At 43.1% G+C, this 19,857-nt stretch overlaps 1 protein-coding gene across 29 annotated transcripts in view; it reads right to left on the minus strand.

Annotated features, from left to right (window-relative positions):
* Nucleotides 1-19,857, minus strand: part of Depdc5 (DEP domain containing 5, GATOR1 subcomplex subunit) — a 137,530-nt gene that overhangs the window by 25,634 nt on the left and 92,039 nt on the right. For 19 of the 29 annotated variants that reach the window (XM_076545779.1, XM_076545768.1, XM_076545778.1 and 16 more), the window contains 4 exons: nucleotides 19,580-19,713; nucleotides 12,104-12,209; nucleotides 8,698-8,763; nucleotides 1,876-2,027 (listed from right to left, as the gene is read on the minus strand). In XM_076545779.1, coding sequence (XP_076401894.1) covers nucleotides 1,876-2,027; nucleotides 8,698-8,763; nucleotides 12,104-12,209; nucleotides 19,580-19,713 — 458 coding nt within the window. The remainder of the gene's footprint in view (nucleotides 1-1,875; nucleotides 2,028-8,697; nucleotides 8,764-12,103; nucleotides 12,210-19,579; nucleotides 19,714-19,857) is intronic. The other 10 variants (XM_076545772.1, XM_076545770.1, XM_076545773.1 and 7 more) reach the window with 1 other exon arrangement.

A 19,857-nucleotide genomic window follows, 5' to 3' on the forward strand; every position in this document is an offset into this window, starting at 1 on the left:
TGGTCTCCTCACCTCTAGCTTACATTCCAGTTCCTCTTTCTTCCAAAAACAGAAAAAAAAAAACCCTCCCTCTCTACCCTCCTGAGCAATGAGGAAGCACATGGATGTACTTTCCTCTTGCACACTGAGCAGCTCCCCAATCTCCTCCACGGCTAGAACCAAAAGCCAGCCAGGTATGGTGAGGACTTGGGCCTGAGAGAAGGCAGAGCAGAAAAGTTAGCACCGAACAAGCATGGCCTCTACTAGTCCAAATGAACACTCAGTGGTGGATGCAGTGGAGGCAAAATCAGTACAGAGCTTATGGCATAAGGAACGTCAGTGACTGCCGACAGGGACCAGCTAGTGAGGAGCCAAGAGCACCAGCTGCTCCCAGGGAAAGGGGTGTACATGTCATGTTTCTCAGAGCACACAGCTAAGTCTGCTCAGTCAATACAGTGAGGCAGGAAGAACAGGTTAAGTAGAACTGCCATCCATAGCCAAGAAAGTAAGTTTCTCAAAACTGACAATGGCATCAAAACCTAGGGCACATACCCCATAAACACGTACAATTATGGGGGTCGTTTTTTTCTCTTGAGACAAGTTTCATACATCCCATGCTGACCTCAAATGCACTATGTAGCCAAGAATGATCTTGAACCTCTGCTCCTCCTGCTTTTATCTGACAAGTGCAGGGGTTACGGCTACGTGTATAAGAAAGCATAAAGGCTGGAACTCAGAGCTTCCTGTGTGCTGGGCAAGCACTCTACCAAATGAGGTACATCCCCAGACCCTGACTGAAGAAAAAATTTGGAGGGTGGGAGAGCGTTTCGAGATAGTTTCTCTGTGTAGCCCAGGCTGTCCTGAAACTCACTCTGTAGACTAGGTGGCCTTTGAACTCAGAGATCCACATGCCTCTGCCTTCTAAGTGCTGAGACTAAAGGTGTGCACACCATGCCTGGATCCTGATTAAAAAATACTTTTACCTTTAAAAACTATCAGTGTGTGCATATGTAGGTCAGAGGGGCAATTTTGTGGAGTTGGTACTTTTCTTCTCCACTGGCATGGGTTCCAGGATCAAGTTTAAGTCATCAGGCTTGCATGGCAAGTCTCTTTATACACTGGCCGTCTCATCAACTCTACTTTATGCTTTTAAAAAGCTGGGACACAAAGTTGTGTGGTCATGTCGCACGCCTTTAATCCCAGCACTTGGGAGGCAGAGCCAGGCAGATCTCTGTGAGTTCGAGGCCAGCCTGGTCTATAGAATGAGATCCAGGATGGGCACCAAAACTACACAGAGAAACCCTGTCTGGGGGCGGGGCGGGGTGGGGGGTGGGGGGTGGAGGGTGAGGGGTGGGGAGGCTGGGACACAGCTAGGCACTGTGGCATATGCCTTTAGTTCCAGCATCACTTTGGAGACAGAGGCAGGTAGATCTTTCTGAGTTTGAGGCCAGCCTAGTCTACAGAGTGAGAGAACTGTTTTAAGTCATAATAAAGAGACCCTGACTTAAAACAAACAAAAAAGCTGGGACACTTACTAAGCAACTGAGGCATAGGCAGTACCCTTCTCCTTTGGATTCTTAGGAAAGGTCTCATTTACCCGCAATGTGTGACTCATCCACTGTTTCTGCATTTCCTTACTGACTGCATATCACCTTTGCAAAGCATGATGCCATGGGCACCACCATGACCAGGACCGACATCATGTGTGATGCATCTCTGAGAGAACACAGATCCTCCACCTTGTCACTTGGCTATGAGGACTGACTCCCTCAGGGTCCCACGTGTGATGTGCAGCAGTCAGAAGGTGACCCAAAGCTTTGGCCTCCCAACTACTATGCCCTTGGCTGGACTTTCCCCGCCCAACAGGAGCATCAGCTTAGGCACTCTGAAGCTCACCTGCAGTCAGAGTTTGCAGTGGGAAAGGCCTGTTCTCCTACGTTCTGGGAGTTCCCAAAGGTCTGGTTGCTACCTCTATCCATGGACTGGCATGTGCTCATCCCCAAACTGGCACCATCCAACACCAGAGCAGCTGTTTGGTCCATAGATGCCTGCAAAGGGGTAAAAAAATTAGTACATGGATCCAAAAATGAACCAAAAGGAAACAGTAAATAACTATCCTGGCTTATTAAGTCAACAGGCATTATATAGATATTCATGCATACACATTAAAGCTACTTACACATATGGTTTGTTCCATCCCTCCCATTCTTAGTCCCCATTGGTCCCTGCTGGAAGAGCCAAAGGAGTCTAGAAACCACACCCAGTCCTGGGTGCACTACCTTGTCATAGAAATTAAGGACTTATATCCTCTAAACCAAGGCAGACAGAGAGACCAGGCAATCACAATAATCCTAAAACCAAAGCAACCACTTCAGTACTAGACTCAAACCACAAGGCTGGCATCAAAGGAAATTCCCATAAAAAGAGCACAGAAGGCTGGGCAAAGTAGTGTACCCCTTTAATCCCAGCATTTGGAGGCAGGTGGATCTCTGTGAGTTTGAGGCCTGCCTGGTCTACATAGAAAGTTCCTGGTCAGCCAGAACTATACAGTGATATCCTGTCTCAAAAAAAAAAAAAAAAAAAAAAGAAAAGAAAAGCCAAACACAGAAGTCAAAATCATCCCCAAGGAGACTGAGAGAAGGAAGAAAGACATTTGGGAAAGACAAATGGGTTGGCATCCCAGGAGGGACGTCCCATCAACCACGATTCAGCCTTCCCACCCCAGTCCTCTGTTCCTATATCTGTCAGTGGCACATTCAGCTTTCTGACAGCCCAGGTTCAAACCTCAGAGGCACCTGCAAGTTCTCGCCTCTAGGTTCATCCTGAGAGGCCTAGTCCTCTGGCCTCCCCTCAGGAAATTCACGTGTACTAGGTCATGTCCCCCTCCATCTGAGAAGGCTGGACAGGGTTCAGCTCCAACCTTGCTACCCTGTTGCTCTGTGTGCCACTACACTGTGAACGCTACAGAACATATGTCTGACTTGTGATTTCAACACAACACCAACCATTCACCAAGTCTACCCTTCCAATCAAACAATCTCATTTGTATAGTACTGAGTTCTGTTGTCCAGTGGTTCCTTATCTCACTGGCTAAAATCCACCACCTCAATGGGTACTTCACCTTGAAATGCTGATCCCTCACTGTTTCCTGATTAGCCCCACACCAGCCCCCAAGTGGCAGACTTCACTGAGCCTGCTAAGGAAACTGCTCACAAAAGTAGTCTACCTGTCTCATTTCCTCTAAGGGTCCTCAAGTGCAGGACTATGTCCGCGCACCTAAAATCCCTGCAGCAGCCAGTAAAGGTTACATCCCAGACCAAATGTTTACAAAGAATGACTGCGCCTTTCAGAGTACTTCTAAAAAAGAATAAAAGTCTTAACTTACAGTTCTTGAATGCCTCCTTCAGACAGAGGCTTCTCTTATCAGATATTGTTAGATGATGTAAATATTGCTATTTCTAAAACAGGGCTTGTCATCTCAGCACTACTGTCACTTGGGATCAAATGAGTCTTTGTCATAGGGTGGCCTGTGCACTGTAGGATGGTGAGCAGCGGCCCCACTCCCACATTAGATGTCAGTAATACTAGCCACAGATGTGTCAGAATGTTTCTAGATATTACCAGCTGTCCCAGGAGATTAAAAAAAAAAATGCCCTGGCTCTAGAAGCACCATTGTGCTTCCCACCACAAGGCTCAGTGATTTAAAAAGCAAGGCAAAACAAAAACAACACAAGAAAAGGCCAACCACATAGGGGCACCATAAACACCCAGAGGAAGTACAGCAAGAGGTAGCCTGCAATAATCTGTGCACAAGCACTAAGGCTTAGGAACAGGTACCATGCTCTGACATTAAATCAGAGCAAGTTAATCAAGGGAGACTGGGCTCAGCACTTAACACCCAAGAGCAGCTCACAGGGCCTGCTTTCTAGGTCCCTTTAGTAGGGTTGTTTCTCACCTAAGTACCCTGGAAATCACTCCCCAGCCTGAGGGATGCTGCTACAAATTTGTATGATTTGGGGAGCAGGGGTGTGGCTAAGGAGTCATCCCTAAGTCAGGAGTTCGCAAACATCTTCCAGATATTAAGCATATTGGGTTTTGTGAGCTACATCTCTGTTGCAACTATTCAACCCTTCACAAGAATACTGACGCAGCCATATGTGAACAAAAAACTAAAACAAACCAACCAACCTTAGAAAACAAAGAAACAAAAAGAGCTGGGTGTAGTGGTGAACACATATAATCCCATCACTCAGGAGGCAGAGACAGTGGGTCAATACCACCATCAGCTACATGGTAAGTTCCAGGCCAGACTAGGTAGGCTATACCAGACCATGTCTTAAAAAATAAAAAATAAGAGAAAATTTAAAAAAAGAAAAGAAAAAGGAAGAGGGCAGGGTAGGAGGAGGCATGGCTCTTTCCCAATAAAATTTTATTTACAAAAGCAAAATGGTGGGCCAGGTTTTCCACATGGTTGCCTGACTCCTGTTCTGTATTACACACATAGTCTATCCTTCATTGATACACATTTTGCTCAGATTGTAATACCAGAAAAAGCATGTTTTCTTGAAAACTTTATCTGCCATTTTTGTCCAACCATTCTGAGTCTTAGAAAGATGTTTCCCATACTTCTTTGGCTACCGGAAGCTTAAAGCTGAATTTAGTAAAAAGTTTTAGCTGCTTTACAAGGTCTTACCCTATGTTGCCTTTTCTTTTCTTGAATTTCCCTTATCTAGGCACATTTTATGTGGGCAGGGAGGAAGCACTAATTGGACTTGGTGAGTTATTTAAAAAAAAAAAAAAAAAGACTTTGACATGAAGTTGTAAGGGAGATTTAGGAGGAAGGGGAGGGCAAATAGCTATGATCTAAATATACTATATTCACATATGAAATTACCAAAGAGTATTGAACAAATATGCACTAAATTGATATAATTCAGCTTCAATACTAACAGTTACCCCTTGGTGTCACGATACCATTACCCCCAGAAAATAAAATCTCATGGATAGCTGGGCAGTGGTGGCGCATACCTTTAATCCCAATACTTGGAAGGCAGAGACATGAGGATCTCTGAGTTTGAAACCAGCCCGGTCTACAGAGTGAGTTCGAAGTCAGCCAGGGCTACACAGAGAAACCTTGTCTTGAAAAACCAAAACCAAAACTAAATCAAACAAATCCCATGGATGATCAAGTCTTTTAAATGGCACAGTATTTGCATATAGCCTATGCAAATCACCCTCCATAGTTCACATTCTGAACTTTCTGACATTCAACACAACACTGTCATCCTCAAAGTCACACTCTTGAATCACATAGTCACTTTATAAAGCAAAGCACAGAATTAAAATAAAATTAAAAATCTCCTAATGTTTCAGATTTATGATTTTGTATTGTATTTGTATTTGTATTCACAGCTGTCCTGCAGCACATGCAGCCCATAGGCTGCATGCTGGACACAAGTGCATGAGTTTAAATAATCTCTAAATGACTTATAGTACCTAAAACACAGAACAGCTATGAGAGCAACTGTTACACTACACTGTAAAGAATAAGCTAAAGGAAAAAGGTCTGTATATGTTCAGGATAGACATAATTTTTTATCCCCAATATTTTTGATCCATAGTTGATTGATTGTGGATGGATATAGAAGGTCAATTATACTAATTCTAATAATGGCTGATGCTGACCATATACTGATCACTTACCCAGCATCATGCTGTTCATTTACATATGCAAGATTAGAAGTGTGTTAATTTCTAAACATATAGGTAATTTCTATTGTTTTTAATGACTGACAAAAGACCTGCTTGCACTATAATCAGAAATGTGTTCATTATTTCTTTCCCTTATAATTTGTTGAGAACATTTATTATTTAAATAATATATTCAAAATAACACCATTTTAAATAACTATTAAATTAAATCACTATTTCCTCATATAACAAAGAACTAGGTTCTAAAACATAGTCAGTACTAAGGCTCCTCCTTGGTATAGCACTGAAGCCAAGATCTGAAAGTCGGCCTCTCTCCACTGTACGTTAGAAAATTAGTGTAAAATGTGTTTGTATTTTATAATAATTTTTATAATAATAAAAATAAAAATAACAAAGGTATGCAATTTAATTGTGTGTATATACAGAAAGATCCCTTAGTGCCTCCAGTAAGAGTTAAATTTTTTAAAAATACATAATTTATTTTTATTTTATATTCATTGGTGTATGTGTGAGGGTGCTGGATCTTCTGAAACTAGAGTTACAGACAGGTGTGAGTTGCCATGTGGGTGCTGGGAATTGAACCTGGGTCTTCTGGAAGAGCAGTTAGTGCTCTTAACCACTGAGCCATCTTTCCAGTCCAAGAGTTGAAATTTGAATTTATGTCTTTTTTGTTGTTGCTTGTTTTTTGAGACAGGGTCTCACTCTATAACTCTGGCTACTCTAGAATTTGCTCTATAGACCAGGCTGCCTCAAACTCACAGGAGATCCATCTGCCTCTGCTTCACATGTAAGATGCCATACCTGGCTTAATACAAAAATTTTACACCACCAGGAAAGTCAAACATTCACTCATATGCAACTCTCGATGGAACTGCCCTCTGTTTACTGTTTCCAGTTGTAGGAACTTGTCCATCTTTGTTTTATAGGTAAATTCCACCACACAAAATAGACCATTGATCTCTATTTCAACTCTGCTGACTTTTCTTATATTAAATTATAAGTCTAAAACATCAATAAAGAGTCTCTTATTCCCCAGGTAAAAGACTTTGGGACTGGAGAGATGGCTCAGTGGTTAAGAGCACCTGCTGTCCCTCCTAAGGATCTGGGTTCTATTCCCATCTCCTACATGTAGTTCGCAACTGCCTGTAACTCTAGTTCTAGGGGAGGGATTCTGGCCTCCAAGACCACCAGGCACACATGTAGTAGTACACAGACATACACACAGGCAAAACACCCATAGACATAAAAAAAAAATTAAAAGTTAAAAAAAAAAAAACATGGGCTGGAGATTTGGCTCAGTGGTTCAAGTTCAAATCCCAGCATTCACATAGTGGCTTACAACCATCTACAACTCCAGTTCCAGGGGACCCAATGTCCTCCCCTTCCAGGCATGTTTGTGGTGAACAGACATATACTCAGTCAAAACACTCATACACATAAAATAAAAAATACATAAATCTAAAAAAAATATTTAAAAGAAAAAAGAAAGTAAAAGACTAAAGAAATTAGCCTGAGTCTGCTTTAATTCAAAATATAGTATGCCTCCTCCACTCAAATGAGAGATGCCTGGTCAAGAACTCAGGTCCCAAAAGGGATTGCACATGGCTATTTGATTCACAGGTAAGGTGTGCAGACAGTGGTAGCAATGACCATTCTTAGAAAACCAAGGCTCCAATGTTAACTAAACCTTAAGTCTCCCAGTACTGTTCAGAAGACATTACAGGGGGTCAGCCACTCATTAGTATAGTATCCTTTTGCCACCAATGTGTCTTTAAGTCTCATTTTTCTCATCTGGAAGATGGGTATAATACTTTGTAGGTTGTTATAAAGATGATGTTTATGGAACACTGGCAAAGTGGGAACTCGATGAGCTGCTTTTCTGACTTCCACTAAGTAAGGACTCTGAACTCCTCCCACCTCACAAGTCCCATCTTAGCTAGATCTACTCTGTATAACCCTTGTTCACTCAGATTTCTGTAACTAGTTCTCTACAGTCAATTTCATATAATACTTAGAAACCTCCATAAACACCAGGGAGCCCTATTTGCCTTCAAAGACCAGTCAAAACAGTAATTACTAATGCTAATTACAGAGTGAGTTTTGAGTCAAGCCTTGTGGGTCATGAATGTAAATCCCGTTCTACTCTGTGCTATAGAAAGCAACTTCTTTGTCCTTTATTTCTCCACTTACAAAGCTGGAATAAAACTTTTACTTAACTGAGCCGGGCGTGGTGGCGCACGCCTTTAATCCCAGCACTCGGGAGGCAGAGGCAGGCGGATCTTTGTGAGTTCGAGGCCAGCCTGGGCTACCAAGTGAGCTCCAGGAAAGGCGCAAAGCTACACAGAGAAACCCTGTCTCGAAAAAACCAAAAAAAAAAAAAAAAAAAAACTTTTACTTAACTGATAGGTTACGCTGTAAGGTGAAATGAGATAATACATGATGTGCCAGGCATGTGGTAAGTAAAGAATTTTAAGGCCTGGAAGGCCCTCAATGACTTCATCCAAACCTTTCATTTGACAAATAAGTGAAGTCCAGAAAGCAAGTGAGCTGCCCAGGCCACACACCATTAGCCTACGACATAACTTAGACCTATTTATAAATGCTGGATTTTTTTTCCCCACCACTTCCTGCCATACTGTTATAAATTTATCTTGGCAGTACCAGGAGGAGAAAAATAAGTGTTCAGTCCTTAAATATACACATTTCATGACGCTTATAAAATTTAAAAGGGCAAATGCTGGTGACAATGAGATTCACAGCAATCAGGTGAACCACACAAGTAGCAATGGAAAGCATCTGGCTCAGCACTGGTGTGGTAGGCTGTGTTCTTACACGAATCTCCCCCATTCTCCTCTGCTGCTCTGAATACCAAGACATCTCAGAGCCAAATTCAATTTCAGCTGTCCCTCAAACTCAGATTCAGTCCAATTTCGTCTTCTCAGAGGTAAAGGGAAGGCCAGCTTGTGTCAATGGGATGGGCATGCACAGGCTGGGGTTTGGACTAACCTGAGGGTAGAAGGCAGATGATGCTGTGCGTGGGCTGCGGACAAAATCCATAAAGAAGGCCCCGTCCTGAAGTCAGAGGAGGAGGAAGCAACAGCAGCAGCAGCAGCAGCAGCAGCAGCAGGTGTAAGGTAGCCAAGAAATGGATTGTGTATGAGAAAATGAGGAGAGGGAGATGAAAAAGAAGTAAATAAATAAATGAAAACAAGGAGGCAAGGAGAAAATCAGGATATGGGGGAATGGGGTGGGGGTGGAACAGGGATCCCAGAAAGACAATATCCAAATGCAAAGCATGAGCAAGAAATCACACTTCAATTAGCAGAATACCGTCTATGTGGGCGAAAGGTACCACCAAGCTCCTTGTGTGTACCTATGGCTTGGATGCTTTTAACTTCCTTCAGACCTATGGCAAGGAAGAGGGAACAGTCCCAGAGCAGTGCTGGGAACAGCAGGGTAAAGGCAGCAGTGACATCTTGTCCTTCAGTTTGGCTGGATAAGCAACAGCTCTCTGGGAGAGAGACACTGAAGCCTAAGGTTTCTTCTGTCTGTTAGTTACTAAATGTGGCAGCAAAGAATCAATGAAGCGAAAGTCTTGCTTAATCTCATGTGCATACAGGGGGTGCAGAGGCAGCAGTACTTGCTCCTCTACTGCTTGGGATCACAATCAAGACACTAAGACACACATAAAGTCAGGTACGTAAGTACGAATGCAGTGGGCTTCCTGAAGCCATCACCCTGCTCTACTTATGGCTGGGTATAAATGCCCATGTATTTGAAGCAAAAATGACAAATAGGACATTTCAAAGAGCATCTGATCCTTCAGAGTCTTTTTACTGTGCATGAATGATTATTGCTGCAATGCAGGAGTGACAACAGATCAAGGTCTCTGCTCTCCTTCAGTTCCACAAGTAAAACAGGGGAAATATTTGGGTGTTCACTGTATTACCATTGCCAGTACCTCCCAGCAGCCACTGTAAACTCAAGGAGCACATCCTGGAGAGGCATGACTGAAGGTGCAGATGCATCACACACTCCTTAAGAGGCACCGCCTCCAGATGTGCCAGCAGGACAGCTCATGGCTTTTCGCTTCCAACTCCCTAAACCTGGAGTACACACCCAGCACCACGGCTTACAGAAGTCAGAGGAGTACAGTGAGCATCCCCAACAGCAATCTAGTTTGTGGCCTCTAGTGCATTTCAACCTTCCTACAATTCTCTACTTGTCCATCTTGTCGTTGGCACCATCTCTAATCCTGAGAAATGACAATGTATAAAGGTCAGAAAAGGCTGGTAGGCATTAGTCCATCCCAGAATATGACTGCTGAGGCACTGATGTACTGAGAGATCTATGTCACAGAAACAAGATCAACCTTGCCAAAATAACTTTTTTTTTTTTTATGTATAGCCTTTGTACACAGACTCTCCTTGGGACCTAAAGCTATTTCTTTCAGCAGGGGTCAGCAAACTACAGCTTGTAGAGTAAATCTGGCCACTCGCCTGATCCTCACAGGCTATGAGCAAACAATAGCTTTATAATTTTAAATGGTTATAGAAGTACTTATGCAGGACCTTTATTTTGTTCATGAAGCCTGAAATCTACACACAGGGTTGCTGATCTCTGGTCCACAGTCTCCAACCTGCCTACAGCTTTGGTTGGTACCTTTCTATGTTTTAATCCCTAGCATGTAATTCTAGTAATTTATACCAAGGTAATTAATCAGACCTGTAGTCAAATAACTGCTATAAGGAAACTCATTAGCATCATTTATAATTTTACATATTATAGATTAAATTCTATATAATTGGCAAAATTTTTCCTCCCAATACAGCTGTCTCTATGTAGCCCTGGCTGTCCTGGAACTCACTCTGTTCCAGGCTGGTCTCTAACTCACAGAGATCTGCTTGCCTGTTTCCTGAGTGCTGGGATTAAAGGTGTGCCCTATAACACTCAGCTAAAATTTATCTTAAAAATGAGAAACCATTTACATTTTAAGCAAGTTTTCTGTGTCAATGTAGTATTGGGAATCAAACCCAAGACCTTGAGTATGTAAACTGAACACTCCACTTCTGAGCCAGGACCCCAGCCCATAACTACTTTATTTATTTTCCTTACATTTATTTATTTATTTTTTATTTTTTGGTTTTTCGAGACAGGGTTTCTCTGTGTAGCTTTGCGCCTTTCCTGGAACTCACTTGGTAGCCCAGGCTGGCCTCGAACTCACAGAGATCCTCCTGGCTCTGCCTCCCGAGTGCTGGGATTAAAGGCGTGCGCCACCACCGCCCGGCTTATTCTTTTTTTTTTAATTAAGAGATTTTCTATTCATTTTACAGATCAACCACGGATTCCCCTGTCCTCTCTCCTCCCACCCCCCATTATATTTATTCTTATTTTATGTGCATTGGTGTTTTGCCTGCATGTATGTCTATGCGAGGGTGTCAGATCTTGGAGTTACAGACAGCTGTGAGCTGCCATGTGGGGGCTGGGAATTGAACCCAGGCCTCTGGAAGAGCAGTCAGTGCTCCTAACCACTAAGCCATCTCTCCAGCCCCCCCACAGCTACATTAAACATCGTGTTTTAGGGATTGAGAGTTTAGTTCAGTTGTAGAGTACTTGCTTAGCATGCAAAAGGCCTTGGTTGAATCCCTAAAACTTAAAATGGAAAAAAAACAAAACAAAACAAAACAAAACAAAACCAAACTCCCACAAATTTTTAAAACATGACATGGAAAACTTTATGAGTAAAATTAATAAATACTAAGTTAGATACAAAATATGCCAAAACTATGAAAAGTAAGTGCTCCGACTCTTTCGTCTCCCTATAGTAAAAACTAGGTAAGAGAACAGTCAGCTTACCCTGCCACACAAAATGATGAGTCTGAACTTCCCAGGAGACACAAAAGCCTAACCTGGGTTTTTTTGTTTGTTTGTTTGTTTTTTTCCATTCTGTCGAATTTGTTATGCTATAGAGAGGCCTAAAGTCTCAAAGTTTTGTTTGCATTTTTCTTTCCCAACTATTTCTCAGGAGTCTTAAAAACAAAACAAAACAAAACCCAAATAGGAGGCTTGTGTGGGTGGTGCTTCAGGAACTCCAATTCCCCTCTGGCAGAGTAGTGGTGACCCAAAAGGGCTAGATGGCAAATGCCACAGCTCAGCTCAGATCTCAGCCTGGACCAAGAGAGCTGTGTGTGGGTGACTGACATGCTGCACCTGAGGAGAAATCCACCCACTAACATCGAGGGGAAGGCTCCTTCATGGGGGTAGAGGGAGCTGAGAAAACTTTACGAGGGTTTGTAACAGAATTTATCTGCAGCTTCGGCACAATTGACTCTATTCATGGCTATATGTCATGCCTTCATCTGGGCTCCTGAGAGCACATAGCAACAGTCCCCTAGTGGTGAGCCGCCTTTACCTTTCGTGGGCTGTCCACATAGGTGGGCGTCATAGCGACACTGCTGTTCTCAGCTGCCTGAGAGGAACTTTTTCCATGCACAGCTGCCTGCTGCTCTCCTAGGCACCTGAAGGAAGGAAAATGCATGACTGCAGCTTGCTGGAAGATGTCTAGAGAAGAGCCACGTTAGTCTACATGAAGACAGCACAGCTGTTTCCACCTTCAAAACATATGCTTCTGCCTTGCTTTTCCTTCAGGCCCTACATGGCCCCCTTAACACCATTAAATCATCCTAAACAGCCATTTGTCTCCCACAGTATATCAGAAAACAGCCCAATCAAAGAACATCGTAGGGCTGGTGAGATGGCCCATTGGGTCAAGGTGCTTGCCACCACACCTACAACCACTGAATGCACACAGTGGAAGAAAAGAACCAACTTGTGTAAGTTGATCTCTGACTTCCCCACACACTGTACCGTGTGTGCATCCCCTCTACAAAATAAGTGTGATAGAAAATAAAAAGCATTCCAAGAAGCAGGGTGTAGTGTCACACACCTTTAATCCCAGGAGGATCTCTGTGAGTTTGAGGACAGCCTGGTCTACACAGAGAGTTCCAGGGCAGCCAGAGCTGCATATTAGACATCTGCCTCAAAAAGACCAAAAAATAAAAAAACAAGCATTCAAGAAAAACAAAATCCCATGTTTCCACGCATATGTAGAATCCAGACTTAAATATATACATGTACATGGCATAGAAGCAAAAAGACCACAATTAGGGAGGAAGAGGACCAGAGAGGGGGAGGAGGGAGGAGCGCAGGGCAGGGAGTGGGAATATGATGATACATGTATGAATATTTCATAACAAAACCCATGACTTTTTTAACCATTTTTTTTTTAATACTAAAATCTTAGTTTAAGCGGCTGGAGAGGTGACTCAGTGATTAAGAGCACTGACTGCTCTTCCAGAGGATGTGGGTTTGATTCCTAGCACTCACATGGTGACTTAACTTCAGTTCCAGGGGATCCAGAGCCCTCTTCTGGCCTCCTTGAGCACCAGGCATGCATGAGGTACACAGACATACATGCAGGCAAAACACCCATACACATTCAAAAAAAATTATTGTGGGCTGGCATGTGCCTGCAGGCCTAGCTCTTTGAAAGACTGACCAAGACGATCATTTGAGCCAAGGAGTTTCAGAACAGTCTAGGTAACAGGGTGAGACCTCACAAAAACACATTCTGAAAATCAGCACTGCAGTAACATGCAGTATCAACTAAAGGGATATGTTCTACATACTTTAAAGGGATTTAAGTTAGTTTTTCTAACATAATTATATTTCTTCCTTTCCCAAGTCATAAAGTAAGACAAGTAAGATTTTCTTATGTCATCTTATCTCAGTTCTGATGTATTTTAATGCATAGCTTTTTGTGTTCATTTTCTAATTTTTCCCCAACTAAAATTAACTGAATGCAGTGTATCATAAGTAATATAAAGATGGTTTAAAGTATATGGAAGATAAAAAAATTGGGTCATGGTAGCACACACCTATAATTCCAGATATGAGAAGGCTAAGCCAGGAGGACCATGAGTTCAAGTCCAGCCTAAGATATATATCCAAAGCAAAAAGCAAGGGCTAGAAATAAGTTCAGTAGTAACATTCCTGCTGAGCACGTGCGAGGCCATGTGGTCAGTCTCCAATACCTCTTTCCCCTAAAACTAAACTGTAAACTCTTGTACACTGCTTTCAGATCTCATTGTATTACTTGGTAAGTTTCAAAAGACCCATACAGTCTTAAGTGTTTCATCACTGCTGTAACAAACCATCTTTCTATTGTAACAGAAATACAATTCTACAGAGCACTGTTTGCGGCGGTGTGAGAAAAAGTCTATATATTTAGTACAGACTTTATTTAAAAGAAAAATTTTTACATTTATTTATTGGGGTTGGGTGTGGCTCATGCCATAACACCCACGGGAATCAAAGTTAGAGGACAACTTACAAGAGTGGGTTCTCTCCTTCCACCACGTTGATTCTGGAAAATGCAGGTCATCAGGCTTGGCAGCAAGAGTCTTTACCCACTGAGCCGTCTTGCCAGCCTTAGATTCAATTTTAGATCAGTGGGTGGTGAAGCCACAAATACATCACCCACAGACAAGGAGGACCAATTATATTGCTGCTGCTGCTGCTGCTGCTGCTGCTGCTGCTGCTGCTGCTGGATACCTCAAAGCTAGATCCTTAGCTCTGGCCCATTTTCTTCAGCAGCTGGGAGCACTATTTGGGGGAGAACAGCTCCAACTGCAGAGCAGGTTGGACTAAGCTGAACAGCCACAGTCAGTGAATGGCGTGTGTGCTGTCAAAACTCAGATTACCTTTGAAAACTGTCCCATCTAGCTCCGGTGCTCATGTGGGGCCCCTGAGGCTGTCACTGGGTAGGTGACAGTACTCCCACAGATGTTGAGCCTTAAACTCTCCTTAAACAGTTTATATATGAAATTCTATCTTGTTCTGTTTCCCTGGTAACCTCATCTGTAACATTTCTCATATGCTGACTCTGTGTGTCTGTGTGTGTGTGTGTGTGTGTGTGTGTTGCAGAGATCAAACCCATGCTCTCATGTCCACTATAGCAAGTGCTCTACCACTTTTGTCACCCGACTGTGAGATAATCAAATATAAACAAAAGATAAACAAAAACAAAGGGATAATTTATATTAACATGTAGAGACCCCTGCATATTCAGCCACTAAAATTACAAACTCAGGTCGGGCAGTGGTGGTGCACGCCTTTAATCCCAGCACTCAGGAGGCAGAGGCAGGCAGAGTTCAAGGCCAGCCTGGTCTACAAAGTGGGTTCCAGGACAGCAAGGACTAAACAGAGAAACCCTGTCATGAAAAACAAAACAAAAAGACATACTCAGAGACAATTTTGTTTCCTCTAGTTCTCTGTCCACACACACACCAATTACTTTGAAACAAAACTCACATATCATTTTATCTGTAACAGTATCTCTAAAAGAAAATATCTTTTTTTTTTCTTCCCCGAGACAGTTTTTCTGTATAGCCCTGGCTGTCCTGGAACTCGCTCTGCAGACCAGGCTGGCCTCGAACTCAGAAATCCACCTGCCTCTGTCTCCCAAGTGCAGGATTAAAGGCGTGTGCCACTACTGCCTGGCTGAAAATAACTTTTAAAGAAACATAAGCACAACCAAATATTTCCACAACTGTTTAAAAAATATTAGTGTATTCAAAACAAGATTCTATGAAGGCCTCTGTTTTGCACTAAGTAGTCCCTCTTAAGGTCTAAACTCCTCTTCTCTCTCCCTATCCTTGTAGCTCATCTGTCCCGCAAATGTATATAATCTAGATGTGCTGAGTCCATTCCTTTATTAGTCCATGTTTTCTTCTCCGTGTTCTGTACTTCCTAAGAACTGTAAGCTATACCACTTAAAAGCTTAGTTGGATTTAAGTTCAACTGCAGGCAAGGGTTCTTCTTCTGTGGTGCTGTGTACTGTCATCTGGGGGGTCCATGACAGGCTGTCTATGCTAATATTAGCTGCAGCTGATAACGCCTAGCTCCTTTGATTCTTTAGTGACTACACAGAGTGATATACTATCACTCCTTCTGTTATTTATTAGCAAGAATATTTGAGAAAGAAAAAAATCTCCAACTACTTGATTATTCTAAGGTATAATTTATAGAGGAAAAGCTTTTCTTCTTTGTCCACCAACATCAAACTGTCTTTCTCTTACCACACTACAATACATTCTACATTCAGTTCTCTTCTGAGTTACAGCCACAGACACACAATAGGACTTTCTTTGGCATGTATGTCTTGTGTGTGTGTGTGTGTGTGTGTGTGTGTGTGTGTGTGTGTGTGTGTGTGTGTGTTGCAGAGATCAAACCCATGCTCTCATGTCCACTATAGCAGGGCCCTGGCAGTGGGTGAAAGAAAGCGTCCGTTACCTCATATGCACATACCCGTCCACAGTTACCGAACTGCCTTCTAGGTGGACACTAGATCCCACATCAAGGACAGGTATTCGCATCTGGGTGAGACTTCTCCTGTCTAATAGCTCAGAACCTTCTACAACAAACACATGCAGATGTGAGAACATATTCAGGGTCACTGTATTCTGAGGAAGGAGGGAAGCAGCCAATCCTACACAAAAGCTGCGCCATATGTGATTGGTGGGCCTTAAAGGGAGGGCAGGAGGAAGTCAGCTTACATTAACAGCAAGACACAAGCAGACAAACATCTTTTCACACATTTGTAGGACGGGGCACTACCACACTGTTAGCCTGCTTTTAGCATGGAGCCATCCTGCAAAGGACATGAGAACATCTGTCTGTCTGCTTTTACTCCAATTTGGATACATTGGGCTATCCTAATCTAATAAAAGCAGAAAAGCCTGCAGATCACCATCTGCTGCCCAGGCTAATCCACTGTTGTGAGTCAGCACAAGAGCCTGATCAAGGGTATGTGCCTATAGATAAAGACTAGCAGGGAACTGGAGGAAACAGATACAGGAAGATGGCAAGACAAAAACCTAAAGCCCTTTCTCTCTTGTTGTAACATTGGTTTTCACAACAAATACAATCTGCTTAGCACAGTAGAAAGAGAAAATACAGCAAACAAGCTGGACAGTCGTGGTGCACGCCTATGGTGATATTTGTGCTGAAGTGTGGTGATATTTTATTTGTGCTTTAATAAATGAAGTTTGCCTGGAGAGCAGAAGAAATAGCAAGAAGCCATTTTAAGTAAACAAAGAAGTCAGGCAGCGGTAGTACACACTACACTCTTAATCCTATAACTTAGCAGGCAGGATCTCTGTGAGTTCAAGGCCACACTAGGGAACAGAGCCAAGCATGGTGACACACGCCTTTAATCCCAGTACCAACCATAGAGGTCTGGAGTACCTATACAGACATGAAATGACAGAGCTGGCCAGGAAGAGGAAGTGATGTAGCTAGACAGAGAGCAAATCAGATGGCAGAACAGCAAGGCAATCAGACGTGGGTATATAGGAAGTTGCTCTCTTTGGAAGCTGCAGAGTTGGTAAGGTAAGGTTGGCTGGTGGCTTTCCCTATTTCCCTGATCTCTCTAAGGCTTTCACTCCTATATTTGGCACTGTGTTTTTTATTTACTAAGGCCATTTAGATATTCATCTACAATTGAAATTCGTCTACACACACACCTATAATCCCAGCACTTGGGAGGCAGGTGGATCTCTGTGAGTTTGAGGCCAGCCTAGTTTACAGAGCTAATTCCAGGACAGCTAAGACTATAAGAAACCCTGTCTCGAAAAACAAACAAACAAAAAAATGAAAGCAAACGAAAAGTGCTGTGTAATATTTATATACATTATATGAAAGTCTAGCTCCTGTAACCTCTTACAACCTACCTTCTGCCTCCCAAAAACCTAGCACATTAGCCAGGAGCAGTCATCTGGGGCAAAGACAGGCCTTGGGTCCCTGACCTGGCTCTTGTCACAGGGTTAGCTGAAGTCTCATCGTTCATACTTGGGGGTTACAAGCACAAGAGGGCTTGCTTTTCCCAGTCTGAGCAGAAAGAGGCTCATTGGTGCATACTAAACAGTGACTCACTGACAAATTAAAATAAGATCTTTTTACCCCCATCTTCACACCACTCCCAGAAACATATGTTCCTCGTTCTTTTCTGCAGTCAGGGAGAACCTGCTGGCAGAATCCCGAGGACTTCTCTACAAGAACCCAGCCCTCTCAGGAAAGCCCAACTTGCCCCCTTTCCTCTTCCCGGTTGCAGACCCGCAGGTACCTGCTGTTTCTGTGCAACTCTGTCTATAGTCCTTCCTTTCCACCCAAACTCTACTCCTGGCACCCACCCACCAAGCCATTCTAGGCATGGGACGCATCTCTGAAAATACACTGTGCTGGATAGTTTTATGCCAACTTGATACACACTGGAGTCATCTGAGAGGAAGGAACCTCAAATGAGAAAATGTCTCCATAAGATAGGGCTGTAAGCAAGTCTGTAGGGCATTTTCTTAATTAGTGACTGATGGAGGAGGGCCTAACCATTATGAGTAGTACCATCCCTGGGCTGGTGGTCTTGAGTTCTGTAAGAAAGCAGGCTGAGCAAGCCTTGATGAGCAAGCCAGTAAGCAGCACCCCTCCACGGCCTCTGCATCAGCTCCTGCACTGCTTGAGTTTCTGTCCTGACCTCTTTTAACGATGAACAGTGATGTGGAAGAATAAGACAAATAAATCTCCCCAAGTTGCTTTCTATCCTGGTGTTTTGTCACAGCAATAATAACCCTGAGATACACATTTTCACCAAAGACACTAAAAATATATTTCATGATATTAAGGAATTGTAATTTTTATGGTAAACTACAGTATTATGATTACATTTTTTTAATTACACTTTTTATCGGGGAGCACACATGCCATAGTGCAAGTGTAGAAGTCAGAGGACAACTTGCATGGGTCAATTCTCTTCTGCCACAATGTGGATCCCAGGGACCAAACTCAGGTTGTCAGTCTTGGTGGCAAATACTTTTACACACGGGGCCACTTTGCCAGCCTGGTTTGGTATGTATTTTTTAAAAAGAAGACTACATTTTCAGAGACACATTATGAAGTATTACAGATAAAAAGAGTATAATGTCTGGGTTTTGAGAAATAAAAGATAAATACCCATGGAATATAAATCAAACATGAGTGGCCAAGCACAGGGGATCACTGAAAACTAGATGACTGCATGCAGTCTAGTCAGTTTGTCTTCTGTTTGAAACTTTTCATTATAACAAAACCAAACCAAATGACTACCAGGCGATTCCTCTCCTATGAGACCACGTAAGGGTGGCCTGGCCTCCAGCTCTCCACACTGTCTCCAAGTGTATTTACCCCAGGGACCTCATGCTTTCTTGCCCACTCAACTTTACTTTTTTTCTTTTTTGAGACAGGATTTTTCTGTGTGTCCCTGGCTGTCCCAGAACTAGCTCTGCAGACCAGGCTGGCCTCGAATTCAATCTGCCTGCCTCTGTCTCCTTATTGCTGGGATTAAAGGCCCAGCCAGACTGCAAATTTCTAATTGCAGGACTATTTTGTTATGTGACAGTCACCAGGTGTTAGCTTCGAATTCCTGCCATGTAAACGTCTTCTTAAAAAAAAAAAAGGTTTAGTTTTATTTAATGTGTATGCCTGTTTGCCTGCATGTAAGTCTGTACACCATGTGTGTGCAGTGTCCACAGAGGTAACAAGAAGCAGCTGGAACCCTTGGAACTGGAATTACAGACAGCTGGGTGCCACCATGAGCGCTGCTCTTAACTACTGAGCTATCTCTCCAGCCCTGTAATAGCTTCTTAATTACATTCAGAAATGATATCTCACCTTGCTCAGGTGAATGAGGCACTCAAACTTACATTCAGAAATGATATCTCACCTTGCTCAGGTGAATGAGGCACTGATCTCCTCAAAGCCTACTGGGTGGGACAGGTCTTTGCAGCCAGGCACTTACTTCTGACTAGCCTCCATCTCCAGCAGTGCAGACAGAGCTGAGGTTCCTTTCTTCCCAACTGGGGGGCCTGTTGACTCGAGGGAGTGTGCAGCGATGGGCCCAGTCATCTGCAAGCCTTTCATGGCAGTCCCTTTCTAAAGCATGGAGAGGAGACAGTTCGGTCGTTAGTCCAGGTAGGCTCTGAGATGTCACTCACATCTCAGCTCACACTGAGATCACACACATCTTTGGGCCCTGGGAACCCAATCAACCCAGAAGAGGAACACAGGTTCTCTGTG

The sequence above is a fragment of the Peromyscus maniculatus genome, chromosome 10, assembly GCF_049852395.1.
Source record: "Peromyscus maniculatus bairdii isolate BWxNUB_F1_BW_parent chromosome 10, HU_Pman_BW_mat_3.1, whole genome shotgun sequence".
Lineage (NCBI taxonomy): Eukaryota > Metazoa > Chordata > Mammalia > Rodentia > Cricetidae > Peromyscus > Peromyscus maniculatus.